This window comes from Camelus dromedarius, chromosome 25 (assembly GCF_036321535.1).
Source record: "Camelus dromedarius isolate mCamDro1 chromosome 25, mCamDro1.pat, whole genome shotgun sequence".
In the NCBI taxonomy this organism is placed as follows: Eukaryota; Metazoa; Chordata; class Mammalia; order Artiodactyla; family Camelidae; genus Camelus; species Camelus dromedarius.
In genome coordinates, this window is record NC_087460.1 from 4,772,163 (window position 1) to 4,800,109 (window position 27,947).

Genomic DNA, 27,947 nt, shown 5'->3' on the forward strand with positions numbered 1-27,947 from the left:
CCCGCCCTCCCCTCCAGGCGTGGGCCTTTGGCTTCACTGCAGATTTGAGAAAAACTGATACCGGAAGCCGCTCCCTCCTCTCGAACGGAAGGGCCAGAGCAGAGCCCTTATCCGGGTGTCCTCTGCCCGGCGTCGCCTCAAGATCGGGGGATCCCACACCATTCACTATGACTCAGAAACCCTCTTCCTTGAACCCACAGACCCCGCGCTGCCCCTCAGGTAAGGGTTTTCTCTGCCTAAGATTCCATCTTGGCCATCAGGAGGAAGGCATGTTGCATCTTCTCAAGTTAACAGAACTGACTTCAGCCTAAGTAGTGCTTACTAGCTGTTAAAACCTGTTCCAGCACTTTACGGGTTTCATCTTCACAACTCTGAAGATCTCTATTTTGTGCATGAGACATCCACAGCCCGGAGTTCACATCCTCAAGCTCACAGAGCCAGGAGGCCGCAGTGCAAGGTGTGAACCCCGGGTGGCTCCGGGGTCTCCGCTGTCCACAGGCGGTGGCGTCCTCGCCGCCGGGACACTTGCTCTTCGTACAATCTCCGACACAAGGAAACCATCAGTCTTCAATTGCACGCTTCCCGGGGCTTCCAACAGACACACTCACCCATCTCCACCCACACTAAATCAGAGCACTAAAATACAAGGAAACTTTTATTTTCAATTTTCGTCAAGAAATTTGCTGTGTTTTTTTATGCTTTTGGTTCTTTTCCTTTTTTTTTTTTTTTTCTTTTCCACTTTATTTCATTCTAGCCGCTCAGGGGCTGGAGCCGCTGGGTTCCTGGTATTAAAAAGATGCCAACAGAGGTAGCTGTGTCTCGCCCAGGGGCCCGGCCCACTGTGAATACCCCCAAAAAAGGAGAAAAGAAAACACAAAATAAACCAACAAAATAAAACCAAAAGGACGAAGAAATTCAGATCGTTTTCTTCAAGCCTGGCGGGAACCCACAACAGTTTGTAACAGACGTTACAGTGGGGAGAAGCCAGGGCCCAGGCCAGCCCGCCAGCTCCCTGCAGATGGCGCCGGCGCTACTGCTGCACGTCTCTCCAGCAGGAAGGGCACCACTGCCCCTCACTCCCTCCCCTCCCCCAGTGCACGGGGGTTGTTCCTCTACAACATGGAAGATGGGGCAGAAGGAAAGAGAGGGTCTCTCAGGCCCCCAGGGGAGAAGCTGGGCAAGGGAAAGTGAGGAAGGTCACTGCTCAGCGGTGGAGGCGGTATCATCAATCTGGATCTTCACTGCTGCTGGGCTACCTGTAGGGAAAGAGCGAAGGATGAGAATTCCAGACCAAAGAACCCACCTGATCCCAAGGGAACTCACTGGTAAGCCAGCCCCACCTGCCCAGTATGTAAAGCTAGGGACAGACAGCAAAGTCACACGTTCCAGAATGGCTCTGTTGGAACAGCTGGCCAGAGAACAACGGTCCTATACCTGCTGTGGAGTCGGTTCAGGTGCCCGGTTTGCCAGGCGGCTGAGAATGTTACGCTCTGACATCTGTAGCCTCACAGCAACTGGGGGAATTCGGGCAATAGTAGCTGGGAGTCGAGTCACATCGGCTTTCATGTCACTCAGCAGTTCTTCTAGCTGTTTCAGAACTGCACGGGGAGAAGAGGTGGCGGTGAGCCATGGTGGTCGAGACTGAGACCCATCTCACCGTAAGTGGACCAAGCCCCCCTATTACTTCTCAGTCACCAGGTGAGAGATGTGCTGGAGTATTCTTTTGTCACTGAGCACCTGACCTGGCCTCCACCACACTCAAACTCCTATTCTTCATGTTCCAATTCCAACTGTCCATGATTCTGTGCTTTTTAAAAGTCACCTGACCCTCACTGTCCCTTCATCCCTACTGTCTTTATCTCCTCCACTTGTTGAATGGCTGTTCCTATTGATTCCTTTTCCCACTGTCTTTCCTCTCCACCTTTGGAGCTGTCTCCGTCTTCCTTTGTAACAGCCTTTTCCTTATTTCACCCTCCATCCCCCCACACACAGTGTTTTAACTTTAGAAACAAAATGTTGGAAAGGGTCTAGAATTTGACAGGATCTTAAATCACCTGAGTATCCAGGTGAAATTATATTATCCTGCTTTGCTTCAGAGAAGCAAAGAACTTAAATATATTAAAGGAGGCAAAGAAAGACTGTCCTTGATTGCCTCTGAAATGTTAGCTTCCCAGGGAGGAAGGCAAGGATCCCTAGCGCATCCTAAGCTCCTAGGCAGAGGGGCGCTGAAAAAGGTCAGGAACTGAGGAGTAAATATGGGGGGGGGGGGGGCGGGCAGCAGAGGAGGAAGGAGGCTGAGTCAGCAGGAGGCAGGGGAGCCACTGGCTACCTTTGTGCAGGACTGCATTGGCTGGCTTGTTTCCTGCCATTGACTCCTTGGACAGGTGCTGATGACTCTCCGCCAAGCACTCCACCTCAGCAAAGCGGGTATTTAGGGCCATGGAAGGGTGAGAGGGGTCCTCTGACATGTTCAGGTAAGCTGCCCGGCGCAGCTGTTCCTCAATCACCAGGGCTTGTTCTAAGAGCTGGACGAGGGAGAGAGGAGACAGAAGGTGAATTAACACTGCTTACTTCTGGTGGGCCTCCCAGAACCTGTAAAGAACCTTCCGATGGCCCCACACCCGACCAGTTCAGCGTTATGTTGCTTTTTTTTTAACCCTCCTTTGGAGGTTGGTGTTTTTAAGGCTCTTTACCCTTTACTGATTCACTCTTAACACAAAAATGATAAAAACTCAAATTCAGAAAATACAGAATATATAAGAGAATTAAGATCACAATTCCACCTCCTAAAGATACTGTTAACATTCTGAGGTCTTCCGTTGCATTTGTATTTTACAAAAATTAAGATCATTCTATGTAAGTATTTACATTGTGTTTTCACTCTAAAAGTTATAGAGTAAGGATTCTCCTTTATTATTAATTGCTGTTTATAAAAGATGACTTTTAATGGTTGCATGGCAGTCCATCCTATGGATATACCTACTATATCATTTAGGTTGTTTTACTCCTTAAAATTATTCCTGTTGTTTCTTTTGTCTCCATCTCACCCGCATTCCTTTCCTTCCTCAATAGGCAACCCTTCTAATACACTGTGTACCTTTTTGAGAGTATTCTTGAAGACTGAGGATTGTTTCATCTGCACATTTCTAATTTACAGAATGATGTTTTTCTGTCTGTTATAGAATGCTTTTTCTTCCTTCACCTACTATACATCTTTTTAAAGCTCCCCTCATGTTGTTATAGGACATGTATTTTGTTACTTCTGTTGCTCACATTACCTGCTCTGTGATGTGAGTCCACACTTTACCTGCCCATACTCCCCATGTCGAACATCTACATTGCCTCCAGGCCCCACCACCAAAACTCATACTGCAGTGAACACTCTTACACATGTCACCGGCATGAAAGTTTCTTTGACATATATTCCAAGAGACAGAATGCTGATTTGTAAGTTATGAGACTTACTCTGCTCAAGCATCCACTGGTTCTTAAAAAGAATAAATCCATTAGGGGTCATGGAAGAGGGCAGTATGAGAATAATGGACTCTTGTTTCTTCCACAAGACCAGGCTCCATCAGGGCCCACTAACTTATCCCAAACAGACGGAGCATCTACTTTCAACCATACACCCTGTCTCCTCCCCAACTCTCTCCGCCCTCCCGCCCCAAACCATGAGCTTTCTCCAGGATCAGTCCTTGGCTGTTCTTTTAAAGCATTCTCCCAAGAGATCTCTCCCTTCCTGGCACCAGCCAGCACCTCTATGCAAGTGAGCTGGGCTTTTCAGACCTGTGTCTCAGGCACTGACTGTTCCGATCCCACTCATGCACGGTTGATCACTTTGATCCCACTTGTTGATGGTGGCAGGGGTACTGAGAGGATATGTACGTGCGAGAAACATCAAGTGACTTCTCTAAAATTGAACTTACTCTTTTCTATAAACTGCTCCCTCTCTTCACTTCTCTGATCTGCCAATGATAATTTAACTTTCTCAGCAACTCACACTGAAGACTTCAGTTATTTTTGGTGTCTCACTTCTTTGTAACCCAAATCCAGTAAATTAAGACTAGGCAAACCACGGCCTGTGGGCCAAATCTGTGCCACTGCCTGTTTCTCGAGGGCCCAAGAACTAAGAATGTTTTTTTTTAAGTTTTAAATGGTTGGGGAAAAGTAAAAATAATAGTTTATGACACTTCATAAAAATTATATGAAGTTCAAGTGTTTGTGTCGATCAAGTTTACAGGAGCACATTGGTGCTTACTTATCCCCTGTGGCTGCTGCACACCGTGGCAGAGTTGTGACAATGTTCCACGAAGCCTGAAACAGTTCCTCTCTGGCCCTTTAACAAAGTTTGCTAATCCCTACAGTAAGTCGGTAAATCCTATAAATTCTTTGGTGTTTTGTTTCCTTTATCTTTTCCTTTTCATTTTCCACAACCAGCATCACAACCCAGCCCTTGCTAACTCATGACCATGTGATGGTCCTGTCATCTCACTGAACTGAAATGTTCTGTTTCAGTTTCCTTTGGTCATATTAAAATTCTTCACAAACCCTCCATGGCTGCCCATGAACTATAGGGTAAGAGCCAAACTCTCTTATCTAGTGCCAAAACCCCACCTACTGACTTCTAGCCCTTAACTCTCTCTCCAGCTTACCTCCCACCATCACTAGCACAGTGTCTTCCACACCCCACCTGGACCACAGGCTGTTTCCAGACACGCAAAGCTCTGCAGACTCTGTTTTTGCTCAGCCTAATCCCTTGGGTCCAAACAGCCTTCCATTCCCATCCAGCAGTCTCTGTAACATTCATCACAGCTTCATTCCAGGGCCGCTGTCCCCGGGAAGCATCTCTGAACCCTCTCCCCACTGCCCACATTCCCTCTACAGAACTTCCTTATGGATTCAGAGCCTCCCTCCCAACACACACAGTGGCATTCATTTGACCATGTATCTGCCTCTATTTAAACCCAACGTTCCTGGAGAGCAGGCACCAGGCCTTATTTGTCTCTTGTCCCTGTGCCACCCACTGCTTGGGCACATGATGTTGTGAGATTTATTAGTGTACAATCCTTATCTTCCTATTATGCTCAGCGTACGATCCATGTGTCTCATCTGCATGGTTTTCCATTTTGATGGTTTGCACACAAGGTACCCTCGACATCCATTTGCTGAGTTTCTGAGTAAGACCCCATCAGCCCTAGGGTTATTAGTCCCAGTGATTCTGAAAATGAATCTACCCCCGCCCATATCCACACACTCTCAGACCCAGAAAAAAGGTCCAGCAGCCCCCTAACAGCCCTGCATCCTCAGAGATCCAATTCAACCCCACCTCTGCATCTTTCCTGAACACTAGTGTTCCCTTGGCACACCCGCTGCACTGCTCTGTGTCACTCATTAGGCACAGTCTTCAGCCCTTGAAAAGCTGGTTCATTTTCAAGTCTGTCTTGATCTCTAGTATTTAAGATACTTGAGAGCAAAGCCTTTCACAGAATACAAAAAGTTAAGTACAGAGAACACAGCACTATGGCTGGATGAACAGACTCCCTCTCGCACTCTAGAGGCCATCACTTCAACACTGTATTCCTCCCCATCCTGCTCACCTTGAACCTTCGGGCTAAAAACTTATTCTTGATCTCTAAGAAATTGCCACGGTTCATTTCACCCTTGAAAGGCTCGTTGAGGATAGCGTAGCGCGGGTCATTCTGGATGTCCTGCCACCGGGCATAGCCATGGCTATTGGAAAATTGCTCAGGAAAATGAAACAAGGAGAGTAAGAACTTCAAACTGTGGGACCTTCAGAAACCTTCACCAACAACCTCAGCCCAGACTCCGGCAAAGGATACTTTATGATGCCAGCCAGCAGCCAGTAGTCATGCCGTCGGTGCCAGATCTCGTAAGTCTTCTTGGTGACTGTGGCTGCCCGCTCCTCATTCTGCCAAAGGGAGTGTAATTCTGGAATGGAATTTAGGGAAGGTTGGGGAGAAAAAGAAAGGCAAACATCCATGAGATTCTAAGCTATTTATTCCTGATCCCCAGATACCAGCTTAGTAGTACACCTCTGGCTTCCTAACACAGACCCCGGAGCAGCAAGTGGTCATCCTGGCATTCCCTCATCTAGGAGAGGTGAAGTCTCTGTACCCTGGCTTCTAACAAGAACCTTAATTTCACCTCAAATCCTAACTCCACGGGGCCCCTCTTTTTCATACCAGTAAAACCGCCATCTGCGATGTTGAACATGAAACGCTGTTTAATGTTTTTCTTCTGCTTCTCATCATTTAGGTCCTTGGGGGTCTCTCCATTCTGAAGCATCACCTCTTTTTTCTCTTCTTCTTCTTTCTTCTCTTCTGCAGGATATGCCGAAGAAAGATGTCAGTTCTAGAGGGAGGCCCAGCACCTTCCCCACAGCACCTTATGTATCCACATGCTTCTGCCCTCTCTCCACCTAAGTGCTTCTCAAACCCAGAAAAAGGCGCCAGTGGCCCACTGACAACCAAATGTGGGGAGAGATGGAGTCTTTCAGCTTGGGATATATGGTTACATGGGTGTGGATGGGAAGGCTGAGGGGTGGAGGGGTGTCCTGGAGATAAAGTCCTTCCTTTCAGTTTTAGAGTCCTTTTAAACCACAGTCAGCTTCTCCAAACACCCACCTTTGTCCTCCACCACAATGGGAGTCAGGTCGACTGCTGACTTCTCCTCCACCTTCTCCACGTCAGCAGTACCTGGGGAGACAGAGGGCACTGAGGGCGTACCCAAAGAACAGTGTTCTCTGTTCTACGGTATATGCAGCTGGAACAGTCCAAAACTTAAATCTCGATGATTAAAGTCATAAAAGATGTCCTGAGAGAGAAAAAGCCCACAATTTAAAATCCAGGTTGCAGGATTCTTGAGTGTGTCGCTTCCTCCAGCCTTCTCTCCCGCCTGGCTGAAGTCCCAGAGCCACTAGTTCACAGGGATCTAGAGTGCTTGAAAATGTGGATACCTTTGGGATCTGTCTCCATAGGTTCCTCTGTTCTCTCCTTCACCTCTGCCTTTTCCACTTTCTCCTCTCCCTCAGGAGGTTCAACGAGGACCTTCTCATCCTCTGAGGCAGGGGCTGGGGCCTGTGTACACATCAAAGAAAAAAAGACAGACATTGAAGAAAGATGGGTCAGGACCCAAGAGGCAGAGTGGACTTATCCACCTGCCTTTGGTGTGGCATCCAGTCACCCTCATCTCTTACCTCAACAGTGGCCTCAGGGGCTGTAGATTTAACCTCCTTTTCTCCTTCTCCACTCTCTTCTTCTTTGACGCTATTTTCCTCTATTTTTATCCCATCCTCTGCAGACCAATAATAGACACTAATTAGGAAGGTCCCGGATCAGAGAGAAGGTCATGCCTTCTCATCTTAAATTGTCTCATCTTAAGTTGTCCTCTCGTGCCTTTAAGAGCCAGCCCAGTTCTTAGGACGGCCCTCCTAAACTGAGAGGGAGATTGCTGTGTGTCCTGCCAGACTCCCCTGTTAGAACTGAGCACAGAGGATCAGAAAAAGCACAGGCCAGGACAAGAAGAGGAGGACAGAAAGTGATGGTCCAGGCAGACTTACCAGCAGGTGGGGCAGGTGCAGGAGTATTGGGCTGTGTGTCCCCAGGAGTGGAGGGTGTAGGCGTCTTTGGGGAAGGTGACCCTGGCTGGGACATCTTCTTGTTCTCCTCTACTTCAGCAAGTTCGGGCATGCTCCAGCGCCCGTTAACATGTTCAAACTCCTGAACCTGCAGTGATGGGACAAGAGGTTGAAGCCTCCACTCATTTCCTGCAGTTTCCCCCAGAGACCCTGAACAGCGGAGAGAGGCTCAGGGCTCACCTTCTTGCGAATCAAGGACATGACACCAATCCTAGTAAGGACATGCTGGCGAGACAAGCCTTCTCGGGGGACACCGTCAGCAAAGGTCTCAGCCCCATCTGCTCCCGGCTCACATAAATGCCGCATAAAGAGAGAGACGTAAGCCCTGTAGTAAAGAGGTAAAGAAGTGGTTAAACAGCAGTCATGCCAACTCCTGGAGCAGATCCCTCCCACCTGCAGTCAGGCATCATCCCAGATGACAAACATGGCTCTGTCTGCGCTAAGTCCACCATCGCACAGAAAGCTGGTCTCCCCACCCCACATTCTGCCCCAGTTCCCCTTCCAGGGAAGCTAGGGACACAAACAACCCTAACACCTCACTGTCAACTTGAGCAGAGGAAACAGCCAGTTTCCCTGCACAGCCTGGACTAACACAGTGGAATGACCAAGATCACAAGCCCTCACTCTCCCTCAGTCATTCCAACTCTCAACTTACTTGAACTCTTTCTCTGACTTGCCACGCAGATCCCTCACAAGCCACTGTGTGGTAAAAGCATCCTGAGGTGGCATCCCGTATCGCATAATTGCATTAAGAAAGGCTTTCCTCTGGCGAGCATTAAAGCCAAGTACCTGGGGGAGGAAGAAACCTAGGTGAGAGGGAGCAGACTTCACTCCACCAAAGACCCAGTTATCCACACTCACCTAACCTTCCCCAGCACCGTATGCTACTTACTTCAATATTCCCACCAACACGGGCCAACAGAGGAGGCAATGGTTTATCTTTATCATTCCGCAGGCCCTTGCGGCTAGGCCTGCGGGGAGCTGCGGGAAGAAGAGGATGCATGAGTGACACTGGTAGGGATGTCAAAGCAGGATTGAAAGAGCCAGGAAAAAGGCACAGCCCTCACCTTCTGAACGTTCATCAAAGTCTTCATCACCTTCCTCTGAGGCCACTGAATAATCGGACTGGTTGTCGGACTGGTCGTCCTGCCAATCTGGAGGGAGAGAGGGCAGATGAGCGGGGCCCACTGCTCTAGTGGAACGGCCCATGGGTGGGGGGCGGGGCCGGCCACACACACCTCGGTCCTCCTGGGAGCCATCATTGTAGTTGACCTGTTTACGGATTCTTTTTCCTTTGCCCAGATTTCGGGCCAGATCTTCTTGCTGCTGCTCATAATGGTGCCGCAGCAATTTCTCCCAGTAGTCAGGATCCACACTTTCTTCCTGTTTTATGATTTCCCGTTCTACCTCCTCTTCCTCCTGGGACAGAGGGAGGGCCAGGACTCAGAGGTGCTGAAGTCAGCACCACCAGCTACCCCTGGTCCTCACAGTTCCCATCCTGCTAGCTCCTTTCCATGACTGGACCCTGAAATACTTGGTGTGCCTGCCTGGACCTGAGAACTTGAATTTAATTGACAAGATGTGGTTCCTCTTAATTATATAAAGATTAGCATTCAGCATAACTAAAGAAAAATATGGGACCAAGCTGTTATCACAAGAGAAGGATGAGGAGACATACGCTCTTTTAGCCCTTGTTACTGACACGCACAGCCAGGAGACAGTGCCATGTAGGAGACTCAGAGCCTCAGCAAGCAGAATGGAGAAGCTTCTGAAACACTGCAAAAGATTTTCCCCAGAGATAAAGTAGAAAGGCCAATGCCCTTTCTGTTCTACATAAACTTCATAAAAGTTTACCAACTTTGTGGGAAAAAATGACATATGCATCCTCTTATATCCCAATAATGTTTATGCTCCTTTGAAAGTCTTACATTATTTTCAGCTACTTCAGGACCCCTAAGTCCAAATCCCTTGCATTAGATTTAAGCTGCTGCTAACAGCGTAATACTAGAAACAACCTAAATATCCATCGGTGTGGAACCTGAATAATTATGGGAGGGGGAGGAGGCGAAATGGGTGAAGAGAGTCAAAAGGAATAAACTTCCAGTTATAAGATAAATAAGTCATGGTGATATTATGTGCAGTGGTAATACCACCACCCTGCATATCTGGAAGTTGCCAAAAAAGCAGCTCATAAAGTTCTCATCGTAAGAAAGTAAGTGCAACTATGTATGGCGACAGATACTGATTAAACTTGTTGGGATGACTGTGTCTCAAAGTACATACAAATACCAAATCATTATGTCGCACACCTGACACTAATATAATGGTATATGTCAATTATATCTCAATTTTCTTAAAGAAATTATGGTACTTCCAAACAAGGATATAATATGCAGCAAAAAAAGTGAGGGGGAGGGTAGGTGGGAGGAGAAGCTCTTTATGTATTGATCTGGATGAAATCTTTCAAGATTTATTAGGTGTAAAGAAAGACTAACAACTATATGCCATTCTGGAAAAGAAAACTATGGAGGTAATAAAAAGATCACTGGTTGCCAGGAGTTTGGGGGGAGGGGAAATGAATACACAGAGAAGGAAGTTTTTTAGGGCAGTGAAAATACTTCATGTAACATTATAACGATGAACATATCATTAAACTTTTGTCCAAACGTGTAGAATGGGCAACACTATTCACTTCATTAGTATGAACCCTAAGGTGAACTATGGACTTTGGTGATTATGTTGTGTCACTGTAGTTCATCCTTGGTTAAAAAAAAGTACCACTCTGGTGACTGTTGTTGATAATGGCTGTGCGTGTCTATGGAGAGAGAACAGACAGGACATTCCTCTCCCTTTCTGTCAGTTTTGTTGTAAACCTAAAACTGCTCAAAAAAAGTCTTAAAATTGAATAAAAAAGATTAGGTGGACGTGAGGAAGGTAAGAGAACATTATGTATAAGAAACTACTTTCCTTGGAGTTCTAGATTTGCAGATACTAACTAATATACATAAAATAGATGAACAAGTTTATACTGTACAGCACAGGGAACGATATTCAGTATCTTGTAGTAACTTATGATGAAAAAAGAATATGAAAATGAATATATGTATGTTTGTGTATGACTGAAGTATTTATTATGCTGTACACAAAACTGACACACTGTAAACTGACTGTACTTCAATAAAAATATATATATAAAAAAAGAAGGGGTGACGGAGTGAGACGCACAGACTATTGGGTGTAAGACAGACTCAAGGATGTCTTGTACAACATGGGGAATGTGGCCAATGTTCTGTAATAACTATAAATGGAAAGTAATCTTTAGAAATTATATCAATTTTTTTAATTTTATAATTTTAATTTTAAAAAAGAAAAAAAAAAAAACTACTTTCCTTGAAAGAAAAATGGTATTTGTGTGTATATATCTATGTGTATACCCATGTATATGTAATTCATATGCACATTAAATAATTTTAGAAAGACATACAAGAGACTGAAAACTTAACTTAGGCCCAGGAAGGGAGCCAGGCAGCCAGAGGACTGGGGTGTATGTTTCACATTGTGAACCAGGTGAATTACAGCTGGCCTTTGAACAACACAGGTTTGGACTGTGCGGGTCCACCTGTACGCACATGGGTATTTTTCAGCAGTAAATGCTACATGGTCTATGGTTGGTTGAATCTGCAGATACAGAGGAACCACAGGTATGGAGGGCCAACTACAAGTTATGTGAGGATTAAACCCTGCATTGTTCAAGGTCCACTGTACTATCTATTCAAAAAATAATATTTAAAAATACTATAAACAGCAGCTGCAGCCACTAACGAGAAGGCCATCTATATACCTGTGCAGTCACTGGCAGAGGTCACCAACGGGAGGGAGCACACCACTGCTCCCTTCCAACGGCTCAGCATGCGCCGCCCCAGCCAGTCACTCCCGCAGGCAGTCACCGCCCCAACGGGAACCCGGAGCCCCTGAAGGAGGGCAGTTCTGACTGGTTACTACTGGTCTACAGACCTGCCAGACTCCACGCCAGTTACACACAAATGACGTGTGCAGCATCACTTTTAAAAACAAAGACAATGCCTATGCATCAGCAGGACACAGCAAGAGGGAAAGTTCTGAATTAGAAGGATGAGAAATGATGGCAAAGGCCACCAGAAACCGATGCCAATCCCAGGTACCCTGACCGGGGTGGTTTAAAGGAGACTAGAAGAGAAAGCAGTTTTTTTCCCCCATTTTACACCCTATGATATCATTTGGGGGGAAAAAATCATTACAGAAGCCATACATTTATCACTGAGTACCTTTTGTTTTCTACTGAAAAAAAAAAAACAAAACAGAAAAGAAAAAAGGCAGAAACTAACATTGTAAATCAACTATATTTAACTAAAGATAAGTAAATAAATAAAGCACTTCTTGGACTCTTAAATAAGAAGTAAAAGTGAAAATAATTCTAATGTTTTAAAAAGCACAGGGAGACAGGCCAAGGATGTATCCTATGTCCTACCTTTTCTCCAGAGGAACCTGCGATAGCAATCAAAAGTTTATTTGTTAATAAAACACATAAGAGAAAATAAAAGGAGATTCTGATTTAAAAAGCTAACATGAATGTTCTGAGTGTGAAATGTGGCCATGAGTTTCCCAACAGTCATGTCTAAGATGGGAATGTGATTTGCTCGTATGTTACTATATTTCTTTTCAAAAGAGGAGGTTTATCAATTTGTCAACATACTAATTTGCCTACAGAAGTTTCCCTCTTATCTCCAACACCACCTTGATCTCAATTCCAATTTCTGGACCAAAGCACAGCACTGCCCTGGACTGATACTCACCCCCATTTCTTCTTCTCGTACCACATACTGGGCCACTTTGAATGAGCTCAAATATTCATTCATGCCCTGCAATTCTGTATCTTCCGTCTCATCCTGGTTACGATCCAGCAGTCGTTCAATGGCCTTATCATCGTAGTGGATAACGCTGCTGTCTTCTCCCTCTTTGTTGTCTCCTCCTATAAAGAATCAGGGGTCCATGCCCCCCCCAGTTAGCTTCAGCAGCTGCAGTGGAAAAAGCAAGTCCCACAGGACCCTAGGCCCGAATCTCAGGACCCCAGGTATCAAAGATACCCTCTAAAGAGGCCAAGCCCCACACCAAAACAAGTTCCTGCCTAGCTCACCTCCATCTGTGGCTTCATCCTTGAATAGCTCCTCAGTGCCAAACTTGAGGATGTCATCGAGCTCCTGCTTGGACATGGACCCAGTCTTGGAGCCCAGCCCAGGCCGCACAACGAGATGCGTCAGCATCATCTTCTTCTTTGCCACCTGCGTGATGCGCTCTTCCACTGACGCACGGGTCACAAACCGATAGATCATCACCTTCTTATTTTGCCCAATACGGTGAGCTCTGCTAAAGGCCTGGAGGTGGGCAGAAAAGAAAGTCAGAAACTGAAGTAACCATATTTTCTTGCCTTGACTTCCACATAATGAGCTCAATCCACCAGCTTGTCTTCGTATAAAACTTCCCTTTGCACCCCTACCCCCAGACACCACAATCTATCATGTTACCCAAAATGGGACCACAGCTAACCCAAATTCCCTAGCTTACAACAAGGCAGAAGACATTTAAAAGGACTCTATTGTCTCCCCCTGAAACAACGAATTCCAAATGGTGGGGCCCTCACAGAACACTGTGGATTCCCCACAAATCACCACACACCAAGGCCGCTGCCTCTGCTCACCTGGATGTCATTATGGGGGTTCCAGTCAGAGTCATAGATAATAACTGTGTCAGCAGTGGCCAGGTTGATTCCGAGGCCCCCAGCTCGGGTAGAGAGCAAGAAGCAGAACTGCTGAGCGCCCGGGGCTGAGAAAGGAACCAAACAGCATCAGAGGTGTCTCCTGAACTTCAGTTAACAAATGTAGAAGGAGTGTCAGAAACAAAAAGCTTCAACAGATGAACACCAGAGTAATCACCACAAGGACCACCGATGGACACTGAAGTCAGTGTGAAAGTTTAAGGAGAAACAGAATGTTACCATAGTCTCATTTAACTCCCCCAAGATATTTATCAATTGCAATGAAAAAAAGAGAGTAACTGCGCAGTGGAGAAATTCAGCTGATACCACCTTAACCAGCTGATCAAGGCTACCACCACCAATGGGTCATTATCAACATCACGTCCTCCCACAATGTGACGCACTGGGAAGGACACAGCATCGCTTCTGAGGCATTCTTGGCCAAAATGTCTACTGTCAATCTAATGAGAAAACATCAGAAAAAGCTAAACTTAAGAGACAGTCTACAAAACAGGTGACCAGTAACCAACAGAGGCTATCACATCATGCAGGGAAAGGGAGGAATGAAGACAGAACAACTGAATGCGACAAGGGGTCTGGGACTGGGTCCCGACCCAGGGAGAGTGCTGACATTCAAGTCAAGTCTGTGCTGAATTAACAGTACAACACCAGTGTTCATTTCCTGGTTTTGATCACTGCACTGTGGTTATATAGCCATTATTAAGAGAAGCTGGGCAAAGGCTGTACATGAACTCTGCGCTATGTTTTGAACTTTAAGTTCAAAATTATTTCAAATTATAACAAAAAACATGGAAAATAGTACGGAGATTCCTTAAAAAACTGAAAATAGTTACCATATGATCCAGCAATCCCACTACTGGGCATATATCCAAAGAAAATTCTAATTCGAAAAGATATGCACCCCAATGTTCACAACACTATAATAGCCAAGACATGTAAGCAACCTAAATGTTCATCAACAGATGACTGGACAAAGAAGATGTGGTGTGTATACACACACACACACACACACACACACACACACTCACACACACACAAATGGATTATTACTCAGCCACAAAAAAGAATGAAATAATGCCATTTGCAGCAACATGGATGGACTTAGAGATTCTCATATTAAGTGAATTAATAAAGAGAAAGACAAATATCATATGCTATCACTTATATGTGGAATCTTAAAAAAAAGAATACAAACGAACTCATTTACAAAACAAAAAGACTCACAGACATAGAAAACTTATGGTTACCACGGGGAAAGGGGCTGGAAGGGATAAATTAAAGGAGTTTGGATACAAACTACTGTAGACAAAACAGATAAACAACAAGATCCTATTGCACAGCACAGAGAACTACATTCAGTATCTTGTGATAATAACCTACCATGAAAAAGAATGCGTGTGTGTGTATAACTGAATCACTATACAATACACCAGGAACTAGCACAACATTGTAAATCAAATATATTTCCATAAAAAAAAGTAAAAATAAAAATAAAAAGAAGAGGAGGTGGTGGTGGCTACTGAGACAAGTCTGCCACTAACTTGCTACATGGGCTTGACAACTCCTGGTCCCTCCTAAGGCCTCAAGATGCAATGAGGAGGGTTAAATAAAATGCCCTTCTTTCTAGCAGAAAGAACAAAGACTGCAAAGGGGGAAGAATCTCTTATGAATAGTCCAGTACATTCTTCCAATGAAGAAAAAGTCCTCTTCCACATCAACTGACAAAGACCCCAAACCACTACAGAGAAAGGCAGATACATGAGAACAAGTGACCAGTCCAAAGACACGAGTGAACAAGGATGCTGGGATCGAAGCCACTCCTCCCTGCTCACCATTGAAGCGGTCAATGGCCTCCTGACGCATGTTCCCAGTGATTCCACCATCAATACGTTCATATTTATAACCTTCATGTTCCAAGAAATCCTCCAGCAGGTCCAGCATCTTGGTCATCTGGAAAAGGAACAAGGTTTAATTTCGGGCAAGTCAGATGAAAATCCCCTCCCTAGGTCACTGACTGGTCCCCTGCTGCCCATTGAAGCTCCCAGCCCAGCACACACAATACCTGGGAGAAGATGAGGACACGGTGCCCACCCTCCTTAAGGTTCTTGAGCATCTTCTGTAGCAGCAATAATTTCCCAGATGCTCTGATTAGGGCACTGCCATCATACATGCCATTAGGCATCTTAGGGGCTTCCTGAGGAAAGAGATAAAAGGAAAAAAAATATTGAAAGAGAGCCCAAGTGCAGCAGTTCCCACCCAAGGAGGACAAGAGGCGGCTCAGCGTACCATTGCAGCCACCGGGAAGAGGTATGGGTGGTTGCAGCACTTCTTAAGATCCATCACCACGTTCAGCAGAGAGACCTGGTTGCCGCCGCCTCGAGCATTGAGTGCCTCAAAATTCCGAGTCAGGATGTACTTGTAGTATTTCCTACGGGGACAAGACGGCAAGAGAGGTCACGCTAAGAGCCTTCACATGACTCATGATGCAGGCGCAAGGTCTGACATCTTCCTTCCAACATATCTCACTTTGGGACCGAGGAAACCTAATAAGCACACCATCACCATCATTTTAAATCAGCTAAGGAACAACGAAATGAACTCTGGGCCCCAGCTCCCTGGCAACAGGTTTCTTTAGGCCTTGCTTGCTCCGGTCACCAGATGCCTTGAAGCGGAGTAGGAGGAGGACCAAGAACCACTGTGCGGACTGGCAGACATCTAACCAGATTTACAAAATGGAGTCAATGCTTCTGTCCCTTCAGACTCACTTCTGCATGGGGCTCAGCTCCACACGCACAATCAGTTCTGTCTTGGATGGCATGTTCTTGAACACGTCAGCTTTGAGCCTCCGCAACATGTGAGGTCCCAGCATGTCATGTAGTTTTTTAATCTGGTCTTCCTTGGCAATGTCAGCAAACTCCTCCAAGAAGCCTTCCAGATTGCTTCAGAAAGAGGAGAAAGTTGTTGGAGAGAAGCAAAGGGAGGAAGTGAGACAGGAAATGGGCAAAAGGCAGAATCAGAAGAATTATGAGCCGATTATGGTTGAACACACTTACTGGAACCTCTCAGGGGTGAGAAAGTTGAGCAGGTGAAACAACTCTTCTAGATTGTTCTGTAATGGCGTCCCAGTCAGCAGCAGCTTGTGCTGGAGTGAGTAACCATTTAAGACTCGGAAGAACTGGTGAGCAGATGGAGAGAAGTGAATTCAGTGAGAAGAGGGCTCCAGCACATCTCCGCAAGTTCAGAGCTGTTTCACCGCCCAGCAGGTAAGCCCCCACCCCCACCCCCACCTCTCCGTTAAGGCCTGACCTCAGGGGTGATCACAAGGAGAAGGAAGGCAGAGACCCTTCTTCCCCTCCTCTCCGCCTGAGTCTCCCCTTACTGAGTAGGTGGTCCTAGAACTGGGGGCCGTAACCTGCCCCCCCGCCTCACCTTAGACTGATTATTCTTGAGCCGATGGGCTTCATCCACGATGAGGCAGGCCCAGTCGATAGAGCCCAAGATGGCCATGTCAATGGTGATCAACTCATAGGACGTCAGCAGCACGTGGAACTTCACAGATGCCTCTTTCTGCGTAAGAAGGCAACCTGGTCACAAGTGTCCGACTCCGCCAGTATAAGCGAAGTCAAGGGACGTGGGGGTCTCCCCCCTCCGCTGTTATCCTTTCGCCTCACCCCAGGGGCCGGGGCACGACAAGGAAGACTAAACCCACAGCTACACCTCCCTCTCGAGGGTTGCCTCCCCCTCACCCAGATACCTTCATGCGGGAAGCCTTCTTGCCACCACGAATGGCATTGTCCTCAAAGGAGAACTCATTCTCTCGGATGATGGCGCGGCTGTCTTTGTCCCCCACGTAGGTCACCACGTACATATCTGGGGCCCACATTTCAAACTCTCGCTCCCAGTTGATGATGGTAGAAAGAGGGGCACTCACTAGGAAGGGGCCTTTAGAATGACCCTTTGGGGAAGAAGAGAAGCCGCGGAGTTGAGGACTGAGGGCCCTACACACGAGCCCAGCCCCAGGAGCCCTCTGCTGCTCCTCCCCCTCCCCTTCCTCTACGTGTGAACCCACCCTGCCTGCCCCTTCCCCACAAAGCCCTGCCTGCTCCACTGGGGGCCTGAAGCCTCGCCCCTTCTACCCAAAGGCTTTCCACACTAGCTCCACCCGCAGTCCTGCTCATCTCAACACACTTCCGCTCCCTGGGACTGAGGCTGCCATTGCCCAGGGCCCTGCTGCACCCCCGTGTCTATCTGTCACCCAACCATCTTCTTCAGGGCCACAGACCAGTGTTTTTTCCCTTTTTCTGTCTCCTCAGAGTGTGAGAGAAGGCCATGAACACAAAGCACCCACGTAAGACACTAGGAGCGCCAGCTCTCCTACCTCCTTGTAGAGGGAATAGAGGAAGACTGCTGTCTGGACCGTCTTCCCGAGGCCCATTTCGTCAGCCAGGATGGTGTCAGTGCCCTGAGCCCAGGAGAAGCGCAACCAGTTCAAGCCCTCCATCTGATAGGGGTGCAGGGTTCCACCTGTGGCATCCAGGTACTCTGGCTGTCGCTCATATTTCACTGTTGGCTGAAGGATGAAATAAAGAAGTCAAGAGCTGGCAAGGAATTCCCGTCCTTCCATAAGACACCAGCTGCCTCCTCCTCACATATCTTCACTGGATCTGCCTTGAGGGAGCCACAAAAAATTGTGGGGAAAAAGATGCTCAACGGTTCCTGTAACTTTGTGTCTCAATTTGGGTCCTCCAGGAAGCAAAACAAGACGGAGATCTAAGCCCTACGCTGATCTGAGGTCCTATAGAAATCGTAGTCTCCTTGGCAGTACAGTAACTCTACTAGTCAGGATCCGCCAGGTGAACGATCATATGCTTCCCCTAAATTCATCTTTTTAACCTTAACCAAACTCGCGTTCTACTACACAAAACCTGGAGGAACTGAGCCACAAATTAAGGGTCAGAAAACCGAGGTTCCAAAATTAAGTTTCATAAAAGCATGGCTGTGTGACCCCTCCAGAAATAATACTGAAAACACCAATGATGTTTCCTGATGATGAAGAGAAAGTAAAGAATCCCAGTATTTTCTCTGGTTTACAGACACGTGGAGAGCAGGGAGAGTCCATGAAGCACCACAGCTACAGAATCACTTGCCACCGTGACCTTGAGCCCCACCGTCAGACCGGAGCACATCACACCAACTGCCCTCCCTCCTCCACCAACTCACGTCAACCGTAGGAGTCTCAGGGGGCCTCTCCAACTTCCTCAGCTTCACCTTCTTGAGCTTCTTGCCTGGTCGTCCCTCCTCACCCCTCATCAGCTCCCTAAAGCAGACAGACGTGTCACACAGCTGCCAAGGGTCCTTCTCAGCCAGAAGCATCTCCGCCTCACAGATCCCCCACCTGTGATTCCAGTAGCTCTGCTTGAACAGGTCGTAGTCCTGTATCTCCACATCCTCGCTCTCCCAGGACGCCTGATCGTATGGCAAGTCCCGCCACTTGATCAAGTAGTGGACGTGGCCCTTCTTGTCCACGCTGCAAGGTCAAGGAGAAAACCCTCAGAGCCAGAAGGCCACCCGCCTCACCTCCTAAGTTAGCCCTGCCCACAGTGGATGTTCTAAACCAGACCTCTAGGAAGGCCAGGGTGATGGTCAGGTGATACCACATGTGCTCAGAACCAGATATGTCTGGTCTACCAGTCTGCACCAAAAATAATATCTAATCTATAGTCTGTGGCTCAAACACCAGGATTCGGTCAGTTAATAATACACTGAGTGTCTTGTCAAGTGTAAATTCCTGGTGACATCCATTTTCTTAATCCCCTTTGGCAGGGAAGTCTCCCCAGGACACACGCCCAGTACGCCCAAGACAAGCAGCAGCCCGGCCCTGCTGGGACCTGTGGTTGAGGATGCGGTGGACCATCATCCACTCGGGCTTTATCCCGTAGCGGTAGAAGCGCTCCTCCATCTCCGCAAACTTAGGGTCCTTGTTCTTCCGCTTTCGGCTCTTCTCTTCATCCCCCCCAAAGTCCCCAGAGGGCGGCTCGTCCATGTCATTCTTCCGCTGATAGTTTCGGAACATCACTTGACAGTGCAGCTCCAACTGCAGGCAAATTAAAAGAGAGTCACCAACGAGCTACGTTCGCTCCTTCCACCCACGAGGCTGCTTTCTCGCTACCCTCTTCACTGCAGCCCCCACCGCGAGCCCGCCCCAGGGTTACCTGCAGCTCAGACACCCAGGAGCAGTGCCAGTAAGACATGCCTTGCCACTTCACAAAGAACTGCCGCTCTGGCCGCCCCTCCAAGGGCTTGGGGGACGGAGTATTGGGATCGGCGTCTGGGGGCCGAGGCACTGGTGTGGGAGATGGTGGCTGACCCCACTTCCAGATTAGGATCTTCTGAACTTTACCCTTAAGAGCTGGACACTGAAAGAAATAATTCAACACCAACTCATTACCATTGAGAGGGAGGAGCCCACAGCTCCAACCCATCAAAGAGTTACTAAAATCTCATTTCAGGTCAGATCTAATCCCAGGACCCTTCTAGGGGGAGAGTAAGAGAATTCCCTCTCCGTCTCTGGGCTTCAGCCAGGATTCACGTGCTGTTTTCACTCCTGTCAGCTTAGCAGAGTCAGCAGCTAGACTCCACGACAACCTGCAACAAGCAAGCATGGAAAACCCACCGACCTGGAGCCCAGAATGCCTCTCCTGAGCAATCCAAAAGCAGTAGGTGGCCCTATAAAACTAACCCAAGCTACCAAGGCCCAGGGGCTGGGTGTGAGGCCAGAGGAGGATGTCCTGGAAGGAAGAACATGGCTGCATCCTCCTCAGGAGAGCTGGCAAAGCATCAACGCCTCTGCTCCAGGTCAGTCCTATGTTTTCCCAGGAAAGGGATCCCAGGACTCTATGAGGAAGGAAAACACCTGTCCCAAGGCTCAAGGGTCTACAATTCTGCAATGACCTGTGCCTCAGCCTTGTGAAGCCTACACGGAAGAGGGGTACACCCTTCTAGACCACCCCGCCCACACCTCCCGCTGTGGCGGGGCTCAGACACTCACCGTACAACGGGGACAGAGCCATTCGCCATTGGGGATCTCTGGCAGCGGGGGGTTCAGGCAGTGGATGTGGTAGGAAGAAGGGCAGGTGTCACAGCACAGCAGCTCCCCGCCATCCTTGCAGACCCGACAGAATTCCATATGGTGGTCATCCTCCTCTTCAGGGTCTCCACCAACCTCTTCCAGGATCTCCTCACCCTCTGAATTGTCCTCCTTGGCCTCCCACTGGATGCCTTCCTTCTCCTGCCATCAAGGACCACAGCGTCAGATTATTACCACCCCCCCCACCCCCAAGTCTGAACCATGCCTACCACTCCTCCAAAGGCTTCCAAGAGCCCACCGCCAGCACCACCACCACTTCTACCCTCTCCAGGCCTCAAGGAGTTGTATCATCCCACCCTTCCTCCCCAGGGCTCCAAAGGGCACAACAGCCAGGTACTCACGCAGTGCGGACAGCTCCACTTGCCCTCAGGAGCCTTCTCCATATCCGGATCCAGGCAGACCATGTGGTAAGCTCGGGGGCAGGTGTCGCACAGGATGATCTCCCCGCCTTGCTGGCACACCTCGCAATAGTCCTGGTGGTCTGTCTCATAACCATCCACAGCAGTCACCTCCTCCTCGCCTAGGCAAGGAAGAGGGGAAGCCCAGTTATTAGAAAAAGACTACCTCCCCCCACCCCCTAAGCCCGACCTCGATCTCCTGAGGGAGATTCTTCCCCCGTCATTCCCCCCTCACCCCACCACATACTGACACAGAAAAGAAACACACCTTTCTTTTTCTTTTTAGTGGTTCGGAGTTTCTTGCGGCTGCGGCTGCTGCGGCTGGTAGAACCATCAGAAACAGAATAGCTATTGATACTGGCGTCATCGAAGTCAGACTCCACATCTAAGTCGTCATCCTCGCTCTGGCAGAATGAGAAGGAACAAGGTTAGAGTTCAAGCCAAGGGGAAGGAGAGTGGTAGAGAAGGGATCACCCTTCTACTGGGGGTGTTGGAATCCCAGCAAGGACTGTGCCACATGGAGCCCAGGCACCTGGTCTGTGGCCAGCTCCCCACATTCTGATACGCCTAATGTGAAGGCCCCAACCTGACATAAGGCAACAACCTCTCCATTGACTAAGGCACCCTCACCAAGGGACGGGCTGGGCTCTCACCGAGGATCTCTTACGCTTAGAACCAAAACCTCCCAGCTTGATTTTCAGGGGAGCTACTTTCTTGGGTTTAGGCTTCTTGGCATCAGGGACACGTGGGCTGCCCTTGGGCTTCCTCCGAGCATTGGGACCTAAAATCAGGAGTGCGAGTGAGATTGTACAATTCAAATGCACATCATAGGGCAGAAGATGGGGAAAATAAGATTTTCTCCACCAAAAATATTTCCGCATGTTCTGCTTCCCAAATCTCCCTCCTAATCCAAGATCCACTCCTCCCTCCTATTGTCTCTCTGGGCCGACAGAACAGTGTTTCCGTGCTTCCTCTGACTTCAACATTCTAAGCCCACACCAGTCCCCTCCCACGGAGTCCCATTTCACCTTTGCCCTCCTTGGTCTTGGCCTTGCGGATAGGAACCTCCACAGGAGGAGGTGGTGGTGCCACTTCAGTGGCTGTCACCATGCTCTCCACCACGGCCACTGCTGCCGCTGCTGCCGCTGCCACGGAAGCCCCGGAACTGCCTTTGAAGGGGTTGTTGGTGCTGAACTCCCGCCACTTCGCACCTAAAACCATCATCATCTTGGAAACAGCGATCTTGGGGTTTTTGGCAGCAATGAGGGGTCTGGTGGAGAAATGGACAAGGACAGAAAAGAAGAACAGTTTAAAAATAAAAGAGGTGGGGAAAAGAAGTTAGAAGAGATTCCAGAAGCATTCTCCATCCCCTGCCCCCAAGACCCTCTTGTTTACCGGACAAACTGGCTGAAGGCCTTGTAGTTGGTAAGGGTGCGGTAATCCTCCTCTGAGAACACGTGGTCAATGTCTTCCATGCCCCAGTCTTCCAGGAGCTGAGCAGATGATTTGGGCTCCTGCAGAGAGAGCATGGTCAAAGACCTGACTCCTAGTGCCCACACTTGCTAAGGGAATCTGAGTTGAAACTAAGGCCTGCAAGACCTCAAGTTTGATAGAGTTAAGAGGAGATCATCAGAAAGAGGCGGGGAGGACATGTTCTGAGGGGCAGAAGAGGACCTGGGAAACAGGGCACAGAAGTTAACAGCACAGGGAAGAGGATGGAGGTCCAGGCACCTTTGAATCATCATCATCGTCGTCCTCCTCCTCCTCCTCTTTCCGCTTGGATTTGCTCTTCTTTTCTTTCTTAGGTCCAAGCTTCTTCTTCTTCTTCTTGCCAGGGGTATAGTCGCTGCCCTCACTGTCTGAGCGCAGAGCCACCTCTTCCTCCTCCTCCACAAACTCCGGCCCCTCCCCAGAGCTGTCCCCCAGCTGCTGGCATAAGAGCATACGCTGGAGCAGGGAAGGGAGGAGAGGGAGACAGACACACACATGCTACACACATGCTGACCTCAGGACAGCCCTGAGGCAGTGCCCAGGCCCTGGCCCACCACTCCAGGGCAAGGATCAGAGGCCTCCAGCCCCTCAGAGCTCAGCCCTTTTTCCTCTCACTCCCCATAACACCCAGTCACCCACTCACCTCCTTTTTCTGGCGCTTGCTCTTAGGGATTTTAGGGTCCCGAGGTTTCTTAGGCTTTTTCTTTTTCTTGAGCTTTGGAGTCTCTGCTTCTGACAAATCCTCTTCCGGGTCGTCTTCGTTTTCTACATATATTTGGCCAAGAATGGTAGGCAGGGAAAAGATCAATAGCGAAAGGTTAGAGCCTAATCCAGAGGCTTTAGATTTTATTCCCCCACCTCTTGTCCCAGATTCCACTGAAGAGCCTGCTACACACGCCACAGAAGGAAGCTGATACTCAGGACAAAAACAGACAAAGAGAGAGCTGGATATACCCGAAATAGGCCTGCCAGGCCAGACCAGGCCCACCTCGGGCAGCTGTCCAGACCCCTGCCTACTCTCCCCATCCCTATCAGCAGTCCTCTATACGTCCACTGGGGCAGCTGAATCAAGCTGCTTACAGTTAACCAAATAAGAGAAATAGGTCTAGTTCTGCAACTGGCCACCAACTACTCTGTAAACCAAGAAATGAGAATGAAAGGTCCTACCCAGAAGGCAGAAACTAAAGAATACACCTTCACCACATTTCCAGAACAGTATCTGCTCAGGGGTCCCAGAAACCACACCCTTTGCTACTCCCTCTGGGTCATCACTGCTCAGAACAACCAGAACCTCCAAGCCCCAGGTCCAGCTGCCAGCCCAGGATCTCACCCACTCCCAACACAATTTCCTTCCCCCTCCAGCTCCACTGTTCCTCCCCAGCTTCTCCTGGGTCAGTAGCCTCTTCTCCCCAGGGGCCCAAATCAGCCCAGCTGTCACCATCCCCCCCACCCTCCGCCCATCTGGCTCCACCTCCTCCCCTGGCTGGGCACACACACAAAGCCTGGGGTAACACTGAGTGCTCCTGGGCGGGCATAGGTGGGAAGGGGCATGGGGGTTGGGAGAGAAGGCCAGGAGGCAGCTTCCTTTGTAAAAGACATTCACACCAGTTCCCTCCTCCCTCCTCTCCTTCTTCCCAAGCCACCCCCACCCAAGGAGGGGGAGTGGAGAAGGGAGTGCAGGGAAGGAGGGAGGGCCTCGCCCACTGAGGAGAGGGAAAATGGCTCCTGACCACAGAAGCCAGCCCAGGGCACCCAGCTGCCAACAGAGGACAGACAGGAAGTGGCAGGGGAGGGGGTGGGGTTGAGAGAGGTAGCCGGGGAAAGACTACTGTCTCACAGAAGACTTCCCAAATTATTACCTGGCCCCAGGTCCCGATGCCATCTCTCCTGACACCTACTCTGGGATGACACAGTTCTCAAGAGGCCATTCTAACGTCCTAGGCTGGGAAACCCAAGACAACCTGAAGGGCAGCACCAGGGGAGGGACTGACTTCCTCCTGCCATCATTATTCTCTCAATCATCAGACCTGAGACCTAACAGAGCTCAGGGGAGCTGTGGTTGGAGCCCACCACCTTCTTTCTGACACCCAAAAGGTGTACCTTGAAGAATGGGAGCCCACAAGACGTCTCTGGAACTTATTTTTCTCATCGCCCCCACCCAGAGTGCAGGCCATAGAACCTACACCACTTCTTACAGCGGAGGTAGCCACCTGTCCAACACGTAGGAATCACACGTTCACACCAGCAAAAAGCAGCAGCACCCAGAGAGTGGTGGACCACAGCATGAATCCGTCACTCCTACACATGCGCTCAGCTCCTGACCCCCAAAAATGGCCCTAAAATGCCTCTAGCTCCACCCTTCCTGTGCACGGCAGATCCTAGAGAACAGGAGACATCAGGCTGGACAAAGCACCATCAGCGTTCCCCTTTTCTTCAGCCCAGGATCAGGCCAAGACAGCTCCTCCCATTCCCTTGGGAAGGGAACACCAGCCTGGATCTCACCAGAAAGAATCATTTTCTTAAGGGCTTCTCCCCATCAATCCCATATGGCCCCCTTCGCCAATCAGCCATGTCTCTGGGTTCTTCCTCTTCATCACCTCCGTAAAAGCTGGAAGTGGAGACAAGGACAAACCCATGGAGGCAAAGGGGACACACTGCCATCCACATAAGACCCTCCAACGTCTCAGGCAGATGTGCTGACATGGCAACGGCACACTGGCTGAGACATAGAGGAAGATTTGGGAAAGGGGCCGGAATGGGGTGTGGCAAGTGGAAAAACTGGGTCATGCTACAGCTTGGGGCAGAGTTCACCCTGGGAGCTGCACAGCTCCCAATCAACACAGGGGCAGCCCCGGACCCAGGGACCAATGGGAAGCCAAGATGTGGAGCCAACATCGGGTGGATGGCGCTGCTACTTCTCCTGCCCCTCACAGAAAGGACAGGATCACCTCACCACTACCACCACCCTGCCCCCTCCTCGGGCAACAGCGCAGAAATCCACCAGTTTGCCCTACACAGTAATGAGACTCAAGCCTGTTTCTCATCCCAACAGCTTAAGACTCAGTAACAAGACTGACCCTCTCCTAAGTGGCCTCAGGCTGAAGTGAAGCGCCAAATGTGGAAACATCTCTCCCAGACCACCTCAACTTGCAGCTGGAGCTAAGAAGAGAGAAGGCAAAAGTGAAAGCTGTTCCACGGGAAACAATAGGACCAGCAGGCTCCAGAATTAAAAATCTAAACAGAGATGAAGAAACTGCATGTGGGAAAAACAAAGCTAGGAGAAAAGATCAAGGAAGCAAGAAGGTGACTAACCTAGGGACTCTGAAGAAAGACAGAGGACAGAGACATCCACTTAGAAATATGACATCCGTCATCATTTGAGGTATCAAGAACCACTTCAATCAGGAAGGCTGGTTATATCCATACGGGTTTGGCCAGTCCAAGGAGCCACCCCAAAACACAGACCAAGGAGCACAACCCCCAACACACCTACGCACACAGTTCACACCACCAGCCCAAAAAACCCCAAGCTACCTGCACGGAGGCAAAAGTCTCTAGGGAAAAAAGCCAGGACTAAGTCCACTCGCCAGGAGAAGAGGAGCACCCAGGGTGTCAGCTCCCTTCTCTTTGCCCTCCTAGTACATCCTGCAGGGCATTACATCCTACCCCTTGCCCCGCTCAAAACATTTCCACAATCTGCCTGCCTAAAAGTACTCTGGATCCCAGCTGCGGAGCGCAACAATTCAAAACTTCACACAGTTGAAGCAGCACAGAAAGCCGGTAACTGATCAGAAGCTAAAAATAATCAGAGTAACCAGTACTCCCTTTCCTTTCCACAGCAGCAACCACAGGATCCTACTCGCAGAGATGCCGGGCTGGTCTCCTCCAACAGCAATCTTCAACACCCCCCACCCCACCCCCGCAGAGCCTCCAGGGGTCCCAGCTACCTGCATTCCTCCCGGGACCCACATAAGGCAAAGCCTGCCAGCCCAGAGAGCTCCCTCAGCTGGGAACTGCATAGCATTCGCGAAGACAGTGCAGCAAGCTTGCATCGGGGTCCGCGGAGCCCGGGAGGCACATGGCTTCCACCCCCCCACCCCCCACAAGAGCTCCGCAGAAGGGAACCACTCCCTTCAGATGCCCTCCACCTCAAACTGCAGAGAAAGCCCCAAAACTCAATCCTGTCTCACCAGAGTCACCAGGGAGGGCCCAGATGGCTCCTTCCTGCCCGGGGCCCTCGGGGAAGATGTTACCTGGGTGCGGTGGGGGCAGGCTGTTGTTCAAAAGTGCATCCATATCCTCCTCCTCACTGCCCGCTGAGCAGGGGGACGGGGAGCCCAGGCCCGACGCCATCCCCTTCCGCTCCCGGCCAGGGAATTGGCCCAGCTGCTCCTGCCTGCGGCCTGGGGCCCTCGACACTGGCCCGAGTCACTGTGCGGGGGAGGGGGGAGAGAAAGAGAACAGTCAGTGACGCGCACGGCCCCCTCCCCCACCCCACCGCGCTTTCCGCCCACCCCCGGCCCCCCCCAGCCGCCCGAGCAGGGCACCCGAACCACTCAGGCTGAACTTAGTTCCACACTCCCGGGGGCAGCCCGGAAGCCCGCTCCCCGACTGGAGCCCCCCAGACAAGAGGGAGCGGCGCCCCCGAGGGCAGGCCGGTGCCGGCGTGGGGAGGGGACAAGCCACTGGACTGAGCCGGGCGTGACGAGGGAGGGGGTCTGAGTGGCCGCGGTGCGGGGGGGGGTGCCAGGGGAGACGACCGGAGGAGAGGCGCTCGGGGACACAAGGTCACTTGGGGGTGGGGGGGCGCCTCCCTGCGCCTGGGGAGGGGCCAGTCCTCAGACAGGGCAGCTCTCCAAAAGCTGTCCTCTGGGACAACTCGGGTTCTCCGGAGGAGCCGCGGGGACGAGGGGGCGTGGAGGCTCAGCGCTCCGGGGGGCTGCAGGCAGGGGCTTGGGGGGGGGGTCGGAGCTCCCACCAGGCAGGGGGCCGGGCCACGTGTCCTGGGGGGCAACTGAGCAAAGGGCGAGGGGGTGCGCCGGGCATTGTGGGCGACTAAGCCCGAGGTGGGAGTCGCGAGGAGTGAGACTCAGGCTGGGCGAGGGCGGGGGCTGGGCGCCCTGCAGGGACTGGAAAGGCAGGGTCGGCTCCCAGGGCAGGGGGCGGTCCGCGGGTCCGGGGACGCCTGAGAAGCTAGGGGGTGGAGGGATGACCCTCGGGGCTGGTCGAACTGCGAGGGCCGTCTCTTTGGGAACCCCGCGCTCTCCTCACCCCGGAGCCGCCGCAGGTCGCGCTGGGTCCGGCCCGGTGTCACTCCCGCTCCGGCTCCTCCTCGCCGCGGCCGAAGGGGGGAAAATGGCTCCGGCTCCGGCGTCGCCTCTTAAAGGGCCCGAAACACCGGCCGGGAAATCCCACCGCACAGGCCCCGCCCCCCCACGGACA

The 27,947-nt window shown here is 50.1% G+C and overlaps 1 protein-coding gene and 1 non-coding gene across 13 annotated transcripts; both read right to left on the bottom strand.

The window, feature by feature from the left end:
- Positions 1–904: 904 nt before the first annotated feature.
- CHD4 (chromodomain helicase DNA binding protein 4) lies at positions 905–27,947 on the bottom strand. 12 transcript variants are annotated; one of them, XM_031444239.2, is made up of 40 exons: positions 27,777–27,947; positions 26,759–26,936; positions 23,149–23,270; positions 22,746–22,940; positions 22,410–22,528; positions 22,043–22,284; positions 21,668–21,795; positions 21,283–21,418; positions 20,958–21,136; positions 20,518–20,757; positions 19,682–19,885; positions 19,358–19,563; positions 18,865–18,996; positions 18,690–18,786; positions 17,848–18,039; positions 17,224–17,424; positions 16,899–17,036; positions 16,523–16,644; positions 16,235–16,408; positions 15,756–15,897; positions 15,532–15,663; positions 15,302–15,419; positions 13,392–13,516; positions 12,831–13,068; positions 12,490–12,665; positions 8,896–9,076; positions 8,725–8,811; positions 8,550–8,638; positions 8,313–8,446; positions 7,838–7,982; positions 7,580–7,745; positions 7,217–7,314; positions 6,977–7,097; positions 6,645–6,716; positions 6,204–6,341; positions 5,841–5,949; positions 5,598–5,730; positions 2,330–2,525; positions 1,435–1,598; positions 905–1,256 (listed from the first exon to the last, which is right to left on the bottom strand). In XM_031444239.2, the coding sequence occupies exons 2-40, from the start codon at positions 26,856–26,858 to the stop codon at positions 1,239–1,241; spliced, it is 5,709 nt and encodes a 1,902-aa protein (XP_031300099.1). In that variant the 5' UTR covers positions 26,859–26,936; positions 27,777–27,947; the 3' UTR covers positions 905–1,238. The 12 variants fall into 12 exon arrangements, with proteins under 12 accessions (XP_031300099.1, XP_031300096.1, XP_064335040.1 ...); XM_031444236.2 differs by having other exon boundaries at positions 2,327–2,525; XM_064478970.1 differs by having other exon boundaries at positions 2,327–2,525; positions 20,958–21,097; positions 22,746–22,961; positions 27,777–27,932.
- Positions 7,401–7,540, bottom strand: LOC116150411 (small Cajal body-specific RNA 11). Its single transcript, XR_004134172.1, has one exon. It is a non-coding gene; the product is annotated as a small Cajal body-specific RNA 11 (non-coding RNA).